Source organism: Lepidochelys kempii, chromosome 2 (assembly GCF_965140265.1).
Source record: "Lepidochelys kempii isolate rLepKem1 chromosome 2, rLepKem1.hap2, whole genome shotgun sequence".
NCBI lineage: Eukaryota > Metazoa > Chordata > Testudines > Cheloniidae > Lepidochelys > Lepidochelys kempii.
In genome coordinates, this window is record NC_133257.1 from 270,956,297 (window position 1) to 270,969,851 (window position 13,555).

General features: G+C 58.4%; 1 protein-coding gene across 4 annotated transcripts in view; it reads left to right on the top strand.

Moving 5' to 3' along the window:
• Positions 1–13,555, top strand: part of AGAP3 (ArfGAP with GTPase domain, ankyrin repeat and PH domain 3) — a 232,337-nt gene that overhangs the window by 65,258 nt on the left and 153,524 nt on the right. For 2 of the 4 annotated variants that reach the window (XM_073334976.1, XM_073334977.1), the window contains exon 1: positions 1,613–2,597. The exons of the other annotated variants lie outside the window; for them this stretch is intronic. In XM_073334976.1, the coding sequence (XP_073191077.1) occupies positions 1,799–2,597 (799 nt within the window). In that variant the 5' untranslated portion in view covers positions 1,613–1,798. Of the gene's footprint in view, positions 1–1,612; positions 2,598–13,555 lie in introns of those variants that run through there. 4 annotated transcript variants of the gene reach the window in all.

A 13,555-nucleotide genomic window follows, 5' to 3' on the forward strand; every position in this document is an offset into this window, starting at 1 on the left:
GCCGAGCTGATGTGCGGGTGTAGCCAGGGCGGCACAGGGGTGTAGCTGGGCCAGTGTGAGGCTGTAGTCAGTGGTGGTGCGGGGTCAGAGACGTGGAAAGCTCGGAGATCTGCTGGTGAAAAGCGCTGGGTGGGAAAGGGGAGTTGTTACTGATAAGCACCTGGATGGGGCTGGGGGAGCTGTGGAACCCCCGTGGCTGGGGGTTTCTGAGAATGGATTGGACAAGCCCCTGTAAGGGGGGGTGTCGGTAACAGTCGGCCCTGCCTCAGCACAGGGGGCTGGACTTGGTGAGCTCTTGAGGTCCTTTCCAGCCTGACTGCGTGTGATCCTGTGGCTTGGGAGAGCTGTGCCGGAGCGCTGTGTCGGGGCTGGGCTCACATTTCAAAGAAGGTGCTGAATAAGGGGAGAGGGTGCAGAACAGAGCCCCAGAAATGATCTGAGGGCTGGAGCCCAGCGGGAAGAGCCACTCAGCCCCTGGAGGGGTGACTCGGTTTGCGTGCATGGGTACCGTCCTGTGGACACCAGTCGGGGAGCAGGTGGCTGAGAGAGGCCGGAGAGAACCGACAGCAGGACATTAAAACCCAGCTAGCTCAGGAGGAGTTGGGCCCAAACTTCCAAATGAGGGATCAACCCGTGGGAGGAGCAAACCTCAGGGCAGCAATGGGGTCTCTGTACTTGGCTGTCTCCAGATGCTTGGAAGATGCTTGGCCAAACACCAGTTATTGGCTCAGTCCAGGCTGAGTGGGTGAGATTCCCTCCCCTGTGCGGAGCAGGAGCTCAGACGAGATGATTGAAGGGCCCCTTCGGGTCCTGGACTCTGGGCGTCTGTGGGAGAGGGTGGCCAAGGCAGCCAGCACCCCTGCCCCTGATTTCTCCAGGCTGCAGTCACTGACTCATGCCCACCCCGGCTCGCCTGCCCTCACGTCTCCAACACCCATGGCTCCTCACAGTACCGCCGAGCCCGGCCGAGGGTGCTGGGGTGTTACCTGGCTGGGCAGGAGACGGGGATCCTAGTCATGGGTACTTGGGGGGCGGGATTGCACCCTATTGTTTAAATGGAGGTTCATGCCCCCCCCACTTGTGAGAACCCCCCTTGGCCTCTGACTGGAGCTGGGGGGTAACAGCAGAGCACTTCCCTTGGCCAGCTGGATGGGCATGGCCCCCCGCCACGTTTGCAGTCCCTGGTGTGCCCCTGGGTCCAAGCAGCCGGAGGGGAAGTGTAAAGGAGGAGCAGCGTGCGGGGGGCAGGGGGGAGGAAACCCAGCTGTTCAGATTGCAGGTCCCCGTGCTGGCAGCTCTGCCGGGGGCCCCCGTGGGCAGGAGTGCCGGCTCTGTGCCCTGCTCCTCCCTGGGTTCAGGGCAGGCTGGCCTGTGGCTCTGGGGAGGAACCGCTGAGGCAGCCGGGGAGCTGTGCTGGTGCTGAGGGGAGGGAAGGGGGTGGTGGCGGTCGCCGGGCCAGCGCTCTCTGGCCTCCTGCCCTCTGCTCCCTTGGCAGCGGCTGGGCTGGGTGCAGGGCCAGGGCCCCTGGCCAGGGGAGGTCTGCGTGCGCAGCGCCTGGGGCCCGTCCCAAGGGCCTGGCTCCCGTTCCGGGGCAGGCTCCACCGCCGGAGTTTGTGGCACGCCGGCCGGGGGCCAGGTCTGGGCATGCAGGCGCAGAGGGAGCGGAGGAGCGGAGAGCGAAGGTGCACGGAGCCGGTGCACGGAGCCGCCGGGGTGCCGGGGCGGCTGGCAGTCTGCACTGCCCGGGCCGGGCCGGGGCGCTCTGGGGCATGGGGCGGGCGGAGCCCAGCAGCTGACCATGGCTGAGGGCTGGCCGTGGAGCTCCCGGCCCCGGGCTGCATGCCCCCGCAGGGCCGTGAGCATGTGCGAGTCGCTGGACCTGCAGGGCGACCCGGCGGTGCAGGCTGCCCTCACGGCTGCCCAGCAGCAGAAGAGACGGCCCAAGAGCCTGTGCTCGGTGGGCAATGGTCTCGGCCCCGCGGCCCTGCTGCCCCCCGCGCCCCCCGCCAGAGCCCGCAGCGGCTTGCTGGACTTCTTCAGGCTGCGGCCTCCCCGCCGGCGGGAGGAGCGGGGCCTGCCTCTCCTGCTGCCCCCGGGGGGGGCCCACGGGGCAGATGGGGCGCAGCGCCTACGCCCAGCCAGCATGACCTGCCTGCCCTCGGGGCGGCAGCCGCCCCCGCCCGGGGCCTCGGGCTTCCTGCGGGGCAGCTCCCTGTGGGGCAGCGGCCGCAGCAGCCCCGGCCCCAGGAGGAACTTCAGCTCCCTGCGCAAGAGCTTCAGCTTCCGCCTGCGGCGGGGCCAGGAGCTGCGGCGCTCGGCGTCGGGGGGGCTGCTGCGCCCCCCACGCCTCCGCACCAAGAGCGAGGGCGACGCCAGCTCCCTGCACGCCTGCCCCAGCCAGCGGGACCTGCTGTACCCGGAGCTGGGGCGAGCGGGCGCGAAGCCGAGCTCCGGCCCCGGCCAGGCTGGCAGCCTCTGGAAACTCCTCACCAGCCGCTTCCGCAGGCGGGACCGGGGCAGAGCCGCGCCCCAGGAGCCCCCCCAAGGCGCCAGGCCGCCCCGTGTGGCTGTGGGGGGCAGCCCGCTGCGAGCATTGGGTAAGTGCCGCCCAGCTCCGGTGCCGCGAGGAGGAGCCTGGGCTGCTGGGGAAGGGCCGGTGGGCTGGGCAGCCGGAGAGAGCTGCCCCAGTGGGAGTGTGGGGCTGGGGGAGAGGAGGCAGTGAAAGCCCCGGGCCGTGGGGCAGCGGAGGGGAGAACTTGCCCCAGTGAGAGCTGTGGGGCTCGGGGGTGGTGAGGGCCTGCCCCAGTGAGGTTGGTATGGGGGGACAGTGGAAACCTGTCCCAGGCCCTGGGCTGGGGGCAGGCAGTGAGAGCCTGCCCCAGAGAGAGCCCTGGCCCGTGGGGCTGGGGGAGGGGCGGTGAGCGCCTGCCCCAGAGAGAGCCCCGGGCTGTGGGGTTGGTATGGGGGGGGTGTGTGGCTGTGAGAGCCTGCCCCAGTGAGGGCGCCCCAGGCCATGGTCACGGTTGCTGGGGGGTGACCCATTTGGGCCCTTTTCTGCACTGGGGCTGAAGTGCTGGTTCCTGTAGCCCTGGGTGAGAGCGGGGGAGGGGTGTTGTATGGGGGGGACCCGGATCCCACCTCCCAAGGGGAGTCTGGGGCGCTGTCGTGCCAGGTGCTGCACGAACAGCGGCTCACCGGTCCCCTGGGCGCTCTCCAGGGAGAGGTGCCCCACCACCCCGAGTGGCTCAGCAGCAGCGGGCAGGGCCAGGTAGCTGTGGTGAGAGCGGGGGGCAGGGGCTGGGAGCAGGGGGCGAAGGGCAAGGAGCACAGGGCCGGAGGGTGGCCCCCGGCGGGGGTCTCTGGCTCGTGCGCCAGTTGGAGGGCTCTGCCAGGTCTGGCCACGCACGGTGAACGAGGTTCCTGGGCAGGGCCCGGCCTGGGCCTGGGGCTGACGCAGCCGGCCTGTCTCAGAGCTTCCTTCCCTGTGCGCTTGAGCAGAGCGGGAGCCGCCCTGGGCATCTCCCTGACCGGGTCTGCTCTGGCGCCCTCCCTGGTGGCGGCTGGCTCAGCCCCAGGCCCCCGCTGGGCACAGCTGTGGCAGGGCAGTGCCGTGGGCATGGGTGGACGAGGCCGTTCTCGTGGCCTGCTTTTCCCTGGCCTGTTCTACGTGAGTCAGACTGGACGGCCCCGGGTCCCTTCTGGCCGGGCAATCCTGACTCCCACTTGTCGCTAGTGGGGCCCTGGCAATGTACGGCCACAAGGTCTGCCTGGACAGAAGCAGGTGCTGCCGCTCGCCGGCTGTCCCACAGCTCGCGCTGCCTTGGGCCTGCCCCTTCCTCAGAGCCTAGGGCTCCTCTGGCCTGCTGGAGCCATGGCACGGAGCAGCCCCAGTGCTGAACCTGCCCAAGGTGGCTCTGACCCGGGTTTGGGCGAGAGGGTGGCAGTGGCCTGCAGCCTCGCGTGTGCCCAGCCCGGAGCGGTGGGTGGGAGGGGTGCCCTGGCTGGGGTGGCGCTGGGCTAGGCAGAGAACAGTGGCTGCAGGGTGGTGCATGCTGGCAGGTGAGCAGAGTCAGGGGGTCGGGCTGCTCTCACAGATGGGTCCCCAGTGGGTCAGGGCACCACGCTCGCCAGGTGCCTGCTCAGACCCAGGGCTCCTCTGGTTTCCATCCTGCTCTTGGCTCAGAGCGATTGTGAAAGCATAGCTGCTCTCTCCTGGAGGCGGTTGACGGGGACTAGCAGGAGGGCCTTGGGCCATTTCTATTCCCTACGGCCTGGGCTCCCCAGAGGAGCCAGCTCTGGGTCTGGGAAGCTTCACAAGAGGGAGTGGGCTAGAGATGCCGAGCTGGGTGAGCAGTGAAGGGACGGCAGAAGGGCCCTAGACAAATTAGAGGATTGGGCCAAAAGAAATCTGATGAGGTTCAACAAGGACAAGTGCAGAGCCCTGCACTTAGGATGGAAGAATCCCATGCACCGCTACAGACTAGGGACCGAATGGCTCTGCAACAGTTCTGCAGAAAAGGACCTAGCGGTTACAGTGGACGAGAAGCTGGATATGAGTCAACAGTGTGCCCTTGTTGCCAAGAAGGCCAATGGCATTTTGGGCTGTATAAGTAGGGGGATTGCCAGCAGATCGAGGGACGTGATCGTTCCCCTCTATTCCTCATTGGTGAGGCCTCATCTGGAGTACTGTGTCCAGTTTTGGGCCCCACACTACAAGAAGGATGTGGAAAAATTGGAGAGAGTCCAGCGAAGGGCAACAAAAATGATGAGGGGACTGGGACACATGACTTATGAGGAGAGGCTGAGGGAGCTGGGATTGTTTAGCCTGCGGAAGAGAAGAATGAGGGGGGATTTGATAGCTGCTTTCAACTACCTGAAAGGGGGTTCCAAAGAGGATGGCTCTAGACTATTCTCAGTGGTAGAAGAGGACAGGACAAGGAGTAATGGTCTCAAGTTGCAGTGGGGGAGGTTTAGGTTGGATGTTAGAAAAAATCTTTTCACTAGGAGGGTGGTGAAACACTGGAATGCGTTACCTAGGGAGGTGGTGGAATCTCCTTCCTTAGAAGTTTTTAAGGTCAGGCTTGACAAAGCCCTGGCTGGGATGATGATTTAATTGGGGATCGGTCCTGCTTTGAGCAGGGGGTTGGACTAGATGATCTCCTGGGGTCCCTCCCAACCCTGATATTCTGTGATTCTGTGATTCTAAGGGCTGGGCCAGGCAGTGCACTGGGGCTCTTATCCAGGGGGTGCCCCTGGTATTACTGCAGGATGGATGCAAAGGGCTGCGCCTGGTGCATACGCCATCAGCCTCTGTGCTTCTCTCACCTTCCAGGGGAGGGGCTGACTGTGCTTTATCGGCACAGACGAGCCCCAGTTCCCTGATGGTGCAGAAAGGATGGAACTTGATCAAGTCTCCGGGCTCCCTGAGCCTGCATGCTGCCTCCTGGCATGTCCCCTGGCTGGAGCTGGTGGGTGCAGAGCTCAGTGCTGCTGGACTCTGAAGCAGGAGGTTCCCAGGCTGCAGGGAGGCAGCGTTCATGACTTAGGAATGTGGGTGCGTCCCAAACAGAGGAGGGTTTGGCCCCTTACCTTGCAGCGGGGGACCTGTTCCTACTTGCCAGCCGCCCCATGCAGGAGCTGCCTCCCAAGCACGGCTGCGGCTTGGGCCAGAGAGTGTGACTAGGGAGCCGTCTGCAGCACCGAGGAACAGAGGATGAAGGAGGGCGATAGAATTAAGGCCAGTCAGTGTGGGTTTGTGGGAAGTAGCCCGTCAAAAAAACCCAGAGCTCTCTCGGTTAATGAGATCACCCCTTTGGTTGGTAAAGGTGTCGGCACAAAGACTTAGATGTCTGTAAGGCACTTGTGTTGGTCCCACGTGACATCTGGATTAAGTAGTGGAGAACGATATAAAATTAACCTGGCACACGTTCAATGGATTAAAAACTGGCTAGCGGCTGGCTCTCACAGTGTCGCTGCGAGACATCCCGCAGCGGGTCTGTTTCTAGGGGGTCCCTCCGCCGGTTAACGTTTTTATCAGTGACCTGGAAGAAAACATTAAATCCCCACTGAAAGTTTGCAGCTGACACACAGCCTGGGGAGGGGTAAATAAGGAAGAGGACAGGCACTGACAGAGGGATCATCGGGATCACTTGCTAAACCGGGCACGAGTAGCAATATGTGTTTGAATACAGGCAAATGTCAAGTCATACCTCTAGGAATAAAGGCTGTAGGCCCCACTTGCAGGATGGGGGACTCTATCCTGGGAATCAGACTCTGAAAAGGACTTGGGGGTCTTGGGGGCAGATAATCAGCTGAACACAAGCTTCCAGTGCGATGCTGTGGCTAGGGGCTAATGCAGTCCTGGGGAGTCTTGGAGCAGAGAGGTGATTTTTACCTCTTCTTGGCACTGGTGCGACGGCTGCTGGACTCCTGCGTCAGCACTTCCAGAAGGCTGTTGATAAATTGCAGCAGGTTCAGAGAAGAGGCCCTGAGGATGGTGACAGTGACAGACTCACGGAGCTCCGTCTGTTTCGCTTAAGGAAGAGAAGGTGAAGGCCCACTTCATCACAGTGGGTAAGTACCGACGTGGGGACCCGAAAGTCAGACAGAATGTCAGACAGAGCTGGGCCCTGCATGCTGGCAGAATGAATAGACTCCTAGTTCTGAGGCTGGAAGGTCTAGGCTGACCTCCTGTGTGGCCCATAGGACTCCCCAGGATAATTCCGGTTGGAACTGGAGCTTCGCTTTACAAGGCATCCAGTCTTGATTTAAACATTGCCAGTAACGGAGAAACCACCACAATCCTTGGTTAGCTGTGGAGAGCTGCCTGCTGTGACTCACATGGGAGCACCAACCTCAGGGCAGGCTGGCAAGGAGCAGTGCACAAACCCACCTTGGCCATGAGTTCTGTACTTTGCGAGTGTGAACTCCGCAGGGACTACAGCAGCCTGACCATGGAGTCACCGACAGTCACCTTGGTGTCCGGTCTGCTGCACTGCCCAGCAGAGCTTGCCTGCGATAGATGGAAGGGTCACAGCAATAGTCAGGTTTCAGAGGAGTAGCTGGGTTAGTCTGTGTCAGTAAAAACAATGAGGAGTCCTTGTGGCACTTTAGAGACCGGCATCTGATGAAGTGGGTTATATCCCATGAAAGCTTACGCCCTGTAGTGAGGCGGTATGGCACCCCGCCGCCCCAGAGAGGGACAAGCCCATCCGGGTACCGGAGTGGGCGGAGCCAGGGAGCTCTGAGCCCGCCCCATAGCAGGTCAGGCGGCAACCCGGAAGTATAAAAGCTCGCACTCAGAGCTCACTGAGGGCCCAGCCACCGGGGAGGCCAGACACCTCCAGCCTGGCCCGTGACTGGGAAGCCCCCGCAGCCCAAGGTGCATGCCAGGAGTCGGTGGGCCTGCCCTTCGCCTGCTACCCGGAGGAATTGCCAGGCCTTGTCGCTCACCTGGTCCCCCAAGAGGGGGAATCGGGGAGCAGCCCGGGGGTAGCCGACCCGAGTCTGGCTACAGCACTGTCAGAGCCCGTGTCAGTGTGTTGCGGCCGGGATCCCCACTGACCCAGCAGCGGGTCATTTGCTGCTGCTAGGGCCCCGGGCTGGGATGCAGCGGAGTGGGAGGGCCTGCGTCCCCCCGCCACCCACCTCGGCCGTCTCCCCCTCTGCCAGGTCCTTTAGGGCCTGGGCCTGCTGCTATTGAACTGTTTGCTCAGCCCCTGCCGGAGGGCTGGAGCTACTGACTTGCTTGCCCCGCCCTGACCCAGGGCCCGGGCCTATTTCTATACACTGTTTGCTAGTGCTCGGCCCCCGCCGGAGCTCCTGACCTATCGTTGCCTCGCCCTGACCCAGGGCCCGGGCTTACGGTGCTTGTTTCAGCTGCCACAGGGGCTGCCTAGGGAGACTCCCACGCCCGGACTAATGTCCCCAAACATGATCTGTGTGTTGTGAGCCAGTGCGGCTCCCTGCCGCCCCGGAGAGGGTCGAGCCCCGGCTAGCCGCATTACATGCCCAAATAAATTTGTTAGTCCCCAAGGTGCCACAAGGACTCCTCATTGTTTTTAGCAATATTCAGGTCACTCCCAGGCCGAAAGGGCCATGTCAGTTGTGCCTTAGCTCTTACATCAAAAAGACAAGGCAAACCTGTAATAAACTAGCTACAGACGTGTTAACTAGGAAAAGGAAACGAGTTATTTATGAGGTTAAAGCAGGTGAACGAACACACACACACACACACATGTTTCAGTCTTAAGTTTCAAAAAGTAATAGAAGCTTCTAGATCAGCAAGCTGTGTGCAACCTTTAGGGCTAACCCAGGCTGAGCACTGGGGATCCCTTGTTTATGCCTGGAACCCCCTCCTTCCCCCCATAATCTGTACACCACAGAGATCCAGGGGGTTTTATTCCCCTCCTCCCATGTGCTCTGAGCTGCAAACTCAGCTGACCGGAGGAGTCCCCTTGCACCACTCGTCCTCGTGGGAATGTGAGGAGGACATAATGCCTCTGCTGGAGAGCAGTTCTGCACGCTAGGTTAACGTCTCCTGTCTGGTGTTGTACACTGTCACGGAGGCTCACAGTACAGCCGCTCAGATATCGCCTCACGACATGCGGTGCGGCCGTTTTAAGGGAGATTGATGCCGGCAGCAGTTTACAAGCATTCCATACAGTCTGACCACTAGCCCCGTTCTGTGATTCTCTTCTAACAATGGTAACACCCAGGTGAGCCACCCTGAGCCCAGCGAGGTATCTGTCAGTGTTCAGTGAGACACAGGGTCCTTGGCAGGAGCTGGCAGCTGGTCTGCCAGCGTCACAAGTTGTTCCAGTGGTTAATTATCAGCACTGTCCAAAGATGTACACTTTCTTTCCAGTCTGAATTTGGCTAGCTTCAGCTTCCAGCCACTGGATCGGGTTAGACCTTACTCTGCTAGACTGAAGAGCCCATTGCCAGACATTTGTTCCGCATGTAGGTAGCAGTAAACTGCAATCAGATCACCCGTAACTTTTGCTTTGTTCAGCTAGAGAGAGTGAGCTCTTTGAGCCTATCGTAAGGCAGGTTTTCCAATCCTTTAATCATTCTCTTGGCTGTTCTCTAAACTCTCTGCAATTTATCCACATCCCTCTTGCACTGTGGACAGCAGAACTGGACACCGTATCCCAGCAGCGTCGCACCAGTGTTAGGTACAAAGGTAAAAGAACCTCTCTGCTCCTCCTCGAGATCCTTGTTCTTACCTCCTAGGATGGCATTAGCCCGTTTGGCCACAGTGTTGCATGGGGGCTACTCTTGTTTAGCTGATTATCTACCATGATCCCCATGTCCTTTTCAGGGCCCCTGTTTCCCAGCCTAGAGTCCCCCATCCTGTAAGCATGGCCAACATTCTTTGTTCCTGGTTGTATTATTTTATATCTGTCGAGATTGAAATGCATATTGTCTAGTTGCTCCTGGTTTACCAAGTGATCGAGATCACTCTTTGGTCTGTAACCTGTCCTCTTCATCATTTACCGCTCCTCCAGTCTTTGCCTAAAGACTTGGGTCAGTGATGACAAACATGTTAAACAACAGGGTCAAGAACTGCTTCCTGTGGAACCCCACTCGAAATACTGCCACTCGATGATGATTCCCTGTTCACAGTTACATTTTGAGACCTGGTGGGGGAGGTGATATCTTATTGGACCAACTTCTGCTGGTGAGAGAGACAAGCTTTCAAGATTACCCAGAGCTCTTCTTCAGGTCCGTGTAGGTTTGAAAGCTCGTCTCTCTCCCCAACAGAAGTTGGTCCAGTAAAAGACATCACCTCCTCCACTTGGTTGCTCCAATATCCTGGGATCAACTCAGCTAAAACAACCTTACCTGTGACATTTTGAGACTTATCAGTCAGTCATCTTTTAATCCATTGGATGGGCACCAGGTTAATTCTTAATTTGTTCTAGTTTCTTGAAGTGTTATGCGGGATCAAGTCAAATGCCTTCTAGAAGTCCAAGTCTATTACATCAATGCTATTATCTTTATCGGTCAAACTCGTAATCTCATTAAAATAAGTTAACTGGTTAGTTTGACAGGCTCCATTTTTCATAAACTGGTGTTGATTGGCATTAATTACATTACCCTCCTTTAGTCCTTTATTGATTGAGTCCCAGATCAGCCACTCCATTATTTTGCCCAGGATCAGTGCAGACTGATAGATCTGTAATTACCTGGGTCATCCCATTTTCCCTTTTTAAATATTGGCACATCAGTAGCTTTCTTGTAATCCTCTGGAACTTCCCCAGTGTTCCAAGACTTAATGAAAATCAACATTAATGGTCCAGCGAGCCCCTGAGACAGCTCTTTTAAAACTCTTGGGTGCAAGTTACCTGGACCTATTGATTTAAAAATGATTAACTTTAGTAGCTGCTGTTTAACATCCTCCTGTAGTATTGTCATCATCATCATCACCTTGATATGATTACATCCTCTGTTTTGCCCCAAATACAGAACAGAAATATGTATTGAACACTTCTGCCTTTTCTGCATTATTGATAATTCTACCATTTCCATCTAGTAATGGACCATTGTTAGGGTTCTTTTTGTTCGTAATATACTGAAAAAACACCTTCTGCTGGCCAGAGATTCCTCCTTGTAGCCTTTTGCTTTCCTTATCACTTTCTACAAGTCTGATCTTCTGATTTATATTCATTAATATACGCTTCCCCCGGTTTCCGTTTGTTATCTGTTGTTCTTTTATTTTTTGTTGCTGTGACGCAGCAGGGAGTGGGGTGGATTTGACCTGGGGATGTTGCAGGGGAGTTTCATTGGGGATGGGAGACTTCCCTTGAGGGACTATACCTGAGCCTGTAACCTGAGCCAGGAGGGGGGTTGGGGCCAGGTGACACCTTCTGCCTGGGAAACTGGACAAAGGCTGGAGGAGGAGCTGGAGGGAGACTGGGTGAGATGGCTGGAGGGGTTTCCAGTTTTGGGGAGTTGGCTGGGGAAGAGGAGGGAGCCCCAAGACTGGGATCTAATCTCCCTGCCCCCCAGAAGGGCCTAAGGGATCCTGTTTATGCCTGCAAGATCTGGTTTGAACTGTGTTCCTGTCGTCTCTAATAAACCTTCTGTTCTACTGGCTGGCTGAGAGTCACGGTGAATCGCAGGAAGTGGGGGTGAAGGGCCCTGACTCCCTCTCATGCCGTGACAATTGCCTGTTGCTTCCCTTCTGAACTGGGTTGTTGTTTTAGCTAGTGCAGCTTTCCTTTCCGATTGTGGACTTTTGGCTTTTAGGGCATCTAGTAAAATGTTCTTAAATAAATAATTCCAAATGGTCATTTTTATTTTCAGTTTGAATTCTTCCTCCGAGGTGCCGTGGCTGATCATTGTTTTCAGTTTTGTGAAACTGGCCTTCTGAAAGCCCCAAGTATATAGATTGGAATATACTTATAGATCTACAATTACCTGGGTTGTCCCATGTATATTACTGGTCTGGACTTTAGTTTGTTTGCACATAACAAATGTGATTAAGAACCATTAACTTTTAGTTCTGTGACCGATTGCTTGCTATCTGTCAGAATAGGTGCAATATAGAACCCCCATGATGGATCTCACCCTTTTTGAGTTGGGACCTTCAGGAAGCTTAGCTGTGTGAAATGGAAGAATTTGCTGAGGATAGAGTGCTTTCCATAGCTAAGGGGAAGTGGCTGGGAGAAGAGGAAGATTTTTTACCTTACGTACAGTGAAATCATGAAACCCTCCCATGCACCATCTCTTACACATGTCGCACTGGCCTGCCAAGGGAAACGTTAACATTAGCCGAAGAGCATCGAGTAGGAGAAGGGAGGTGTGGTGCCTTTCACATACAGCATTAGGAGAGACCATTACGATGTCTGGTGCTGCGTCCACACTTCAGAAGAGATGCGAACAAATTGGAGAGGGGTCGGAGAAGAGTCACAAGAATGATCTGAGGTCTGGGAAAGCTGCCTTCGAGTGAGAACCTGAAGGAGCTCAATCAACCTGGTTTTGCGAGAGAAGGTTAAAGGTGACTGGGCCATGGGGTGTAAAGCCTACCTAGGGAGGAGATGGCTGAGAGCAGATGTCTCTCTAGCTGGGCATAGAAAGGCAGCACGAGAGCCGGTGGCATGACAGTTTCAGGCTCCGATTTTTGGTAGTGAGGGTAACTCACCATTGGAGCGGATTGAAGAGGGGATTTCCTGTGATGTTCCCAGGAAGGACATGCATGGCAGAGACCCACCTGGCCAGGGATCGCTGGTTACAAATTCGCTCTCGGGGCAGCGCAGAAGACAGCAGGTGTGCACGTGAGCTACCGGTGCCGTCTGGCTGGTGTGGCAGTGTCCTTAAAGAACGGGCTGACACTGACCCATATCAACAAATGCCAAAGTTAAAGAGCGGGGTGTGTTCTGGAGACACACCGCTGAAGTGCCTGGCTTCGCAGCATGCCTGACTCACTGGACCGCTCTGTGATCCTGGCACCAAGGTGGGAATTCTCCTCCCTTCTGGCTCACCTGGCAGCGCCCAGTTGCCGCTTCTGTGGGTGGCCCTTGGAGTGGTAAGGGGAGCTTGATGCAGCTTCCAGGAGGAGGGTGTATTTGTCCCCGGGAAGCAAGTCCCCAGCCCCATGCGGCAACACAGTGAAACATCTGCTGCATCCCCTGGTGCGTTGCTGCTCCCAGCCCTTACGTGGAAGCGGAGTCCTGCCTGGGGAGCGGTGTCCTGCTGCCCCTCCCCGCGGTGTCTGGCTCCCCCGACGCTCTGGTGTCCTGCTGCCCCTCCCCGCGGTGTCTGGCTCCCCCCCGATGCTCTGGTGTCCTGCTGCCCCTCCCCGCGGTGCCCGGCTCCCCCCCGACGCTCTGGTGTCCTGCTGCCCCTCCCCGCGGTGCCCGGCTCCCCCCCGACGCTCTGGTGTCCTGCTGCCCCTCCCCGCGGTGCCCGGCTCCCCCCCGACGCTCTGGTGTCCTGCTGCCCCTCCCCGCGGTGCCCGGCTCCCCCCCGACGCTCTGGTGTCCTGCTGCCCCTCCCCGCGGTGCCCGGCTCCCCCCCGACGCTCTGGTGTCCTGCTGCCCCTCCCCGCGGTGCCCGGCTCCCCCCCGACGCTCTGGTGTCCTGCTGCCCCTCCCCGCGGTGCCCGGCTCCCCCGACGCTCTGGTGTCCTGCTGCCCCTCCCCAGGGAGCCCGGCTCCCCCGACGCTCTGGTGTCCTGCTGCCCCTCCCCGGGGAGCCCGGCTCCCCCGACGCTCTGGTGTCCTGCTGCCCCTCCCCGGGGAGCCCGGCTCCCCCGACGCTCTGGTGTCCTGCTGCCCCTCCCCGGGGAGCCCGGCTCCCTGGGCACTTAGCTCCTGTGGAGCTGGGCTCGGTTGGCGCTCTGTGGACATAGCAGGTTTGGTCAGCCTCTGGCCTAGTTTCAGGGATGGGATTTCAGTGCCCGGCGGTTCAATGTGCTGATTAGTCCCTCAGTGACTCCAGAGTTAGGTAATTATTAAGTGCCCTCCTTTGGCAGGGCTGTCAGTCCGGGTCTGCGTGGGGAGGAGAGGTCTGCACATGGCAATTGGCCGTCTGAGCAGCACCTGCTGCC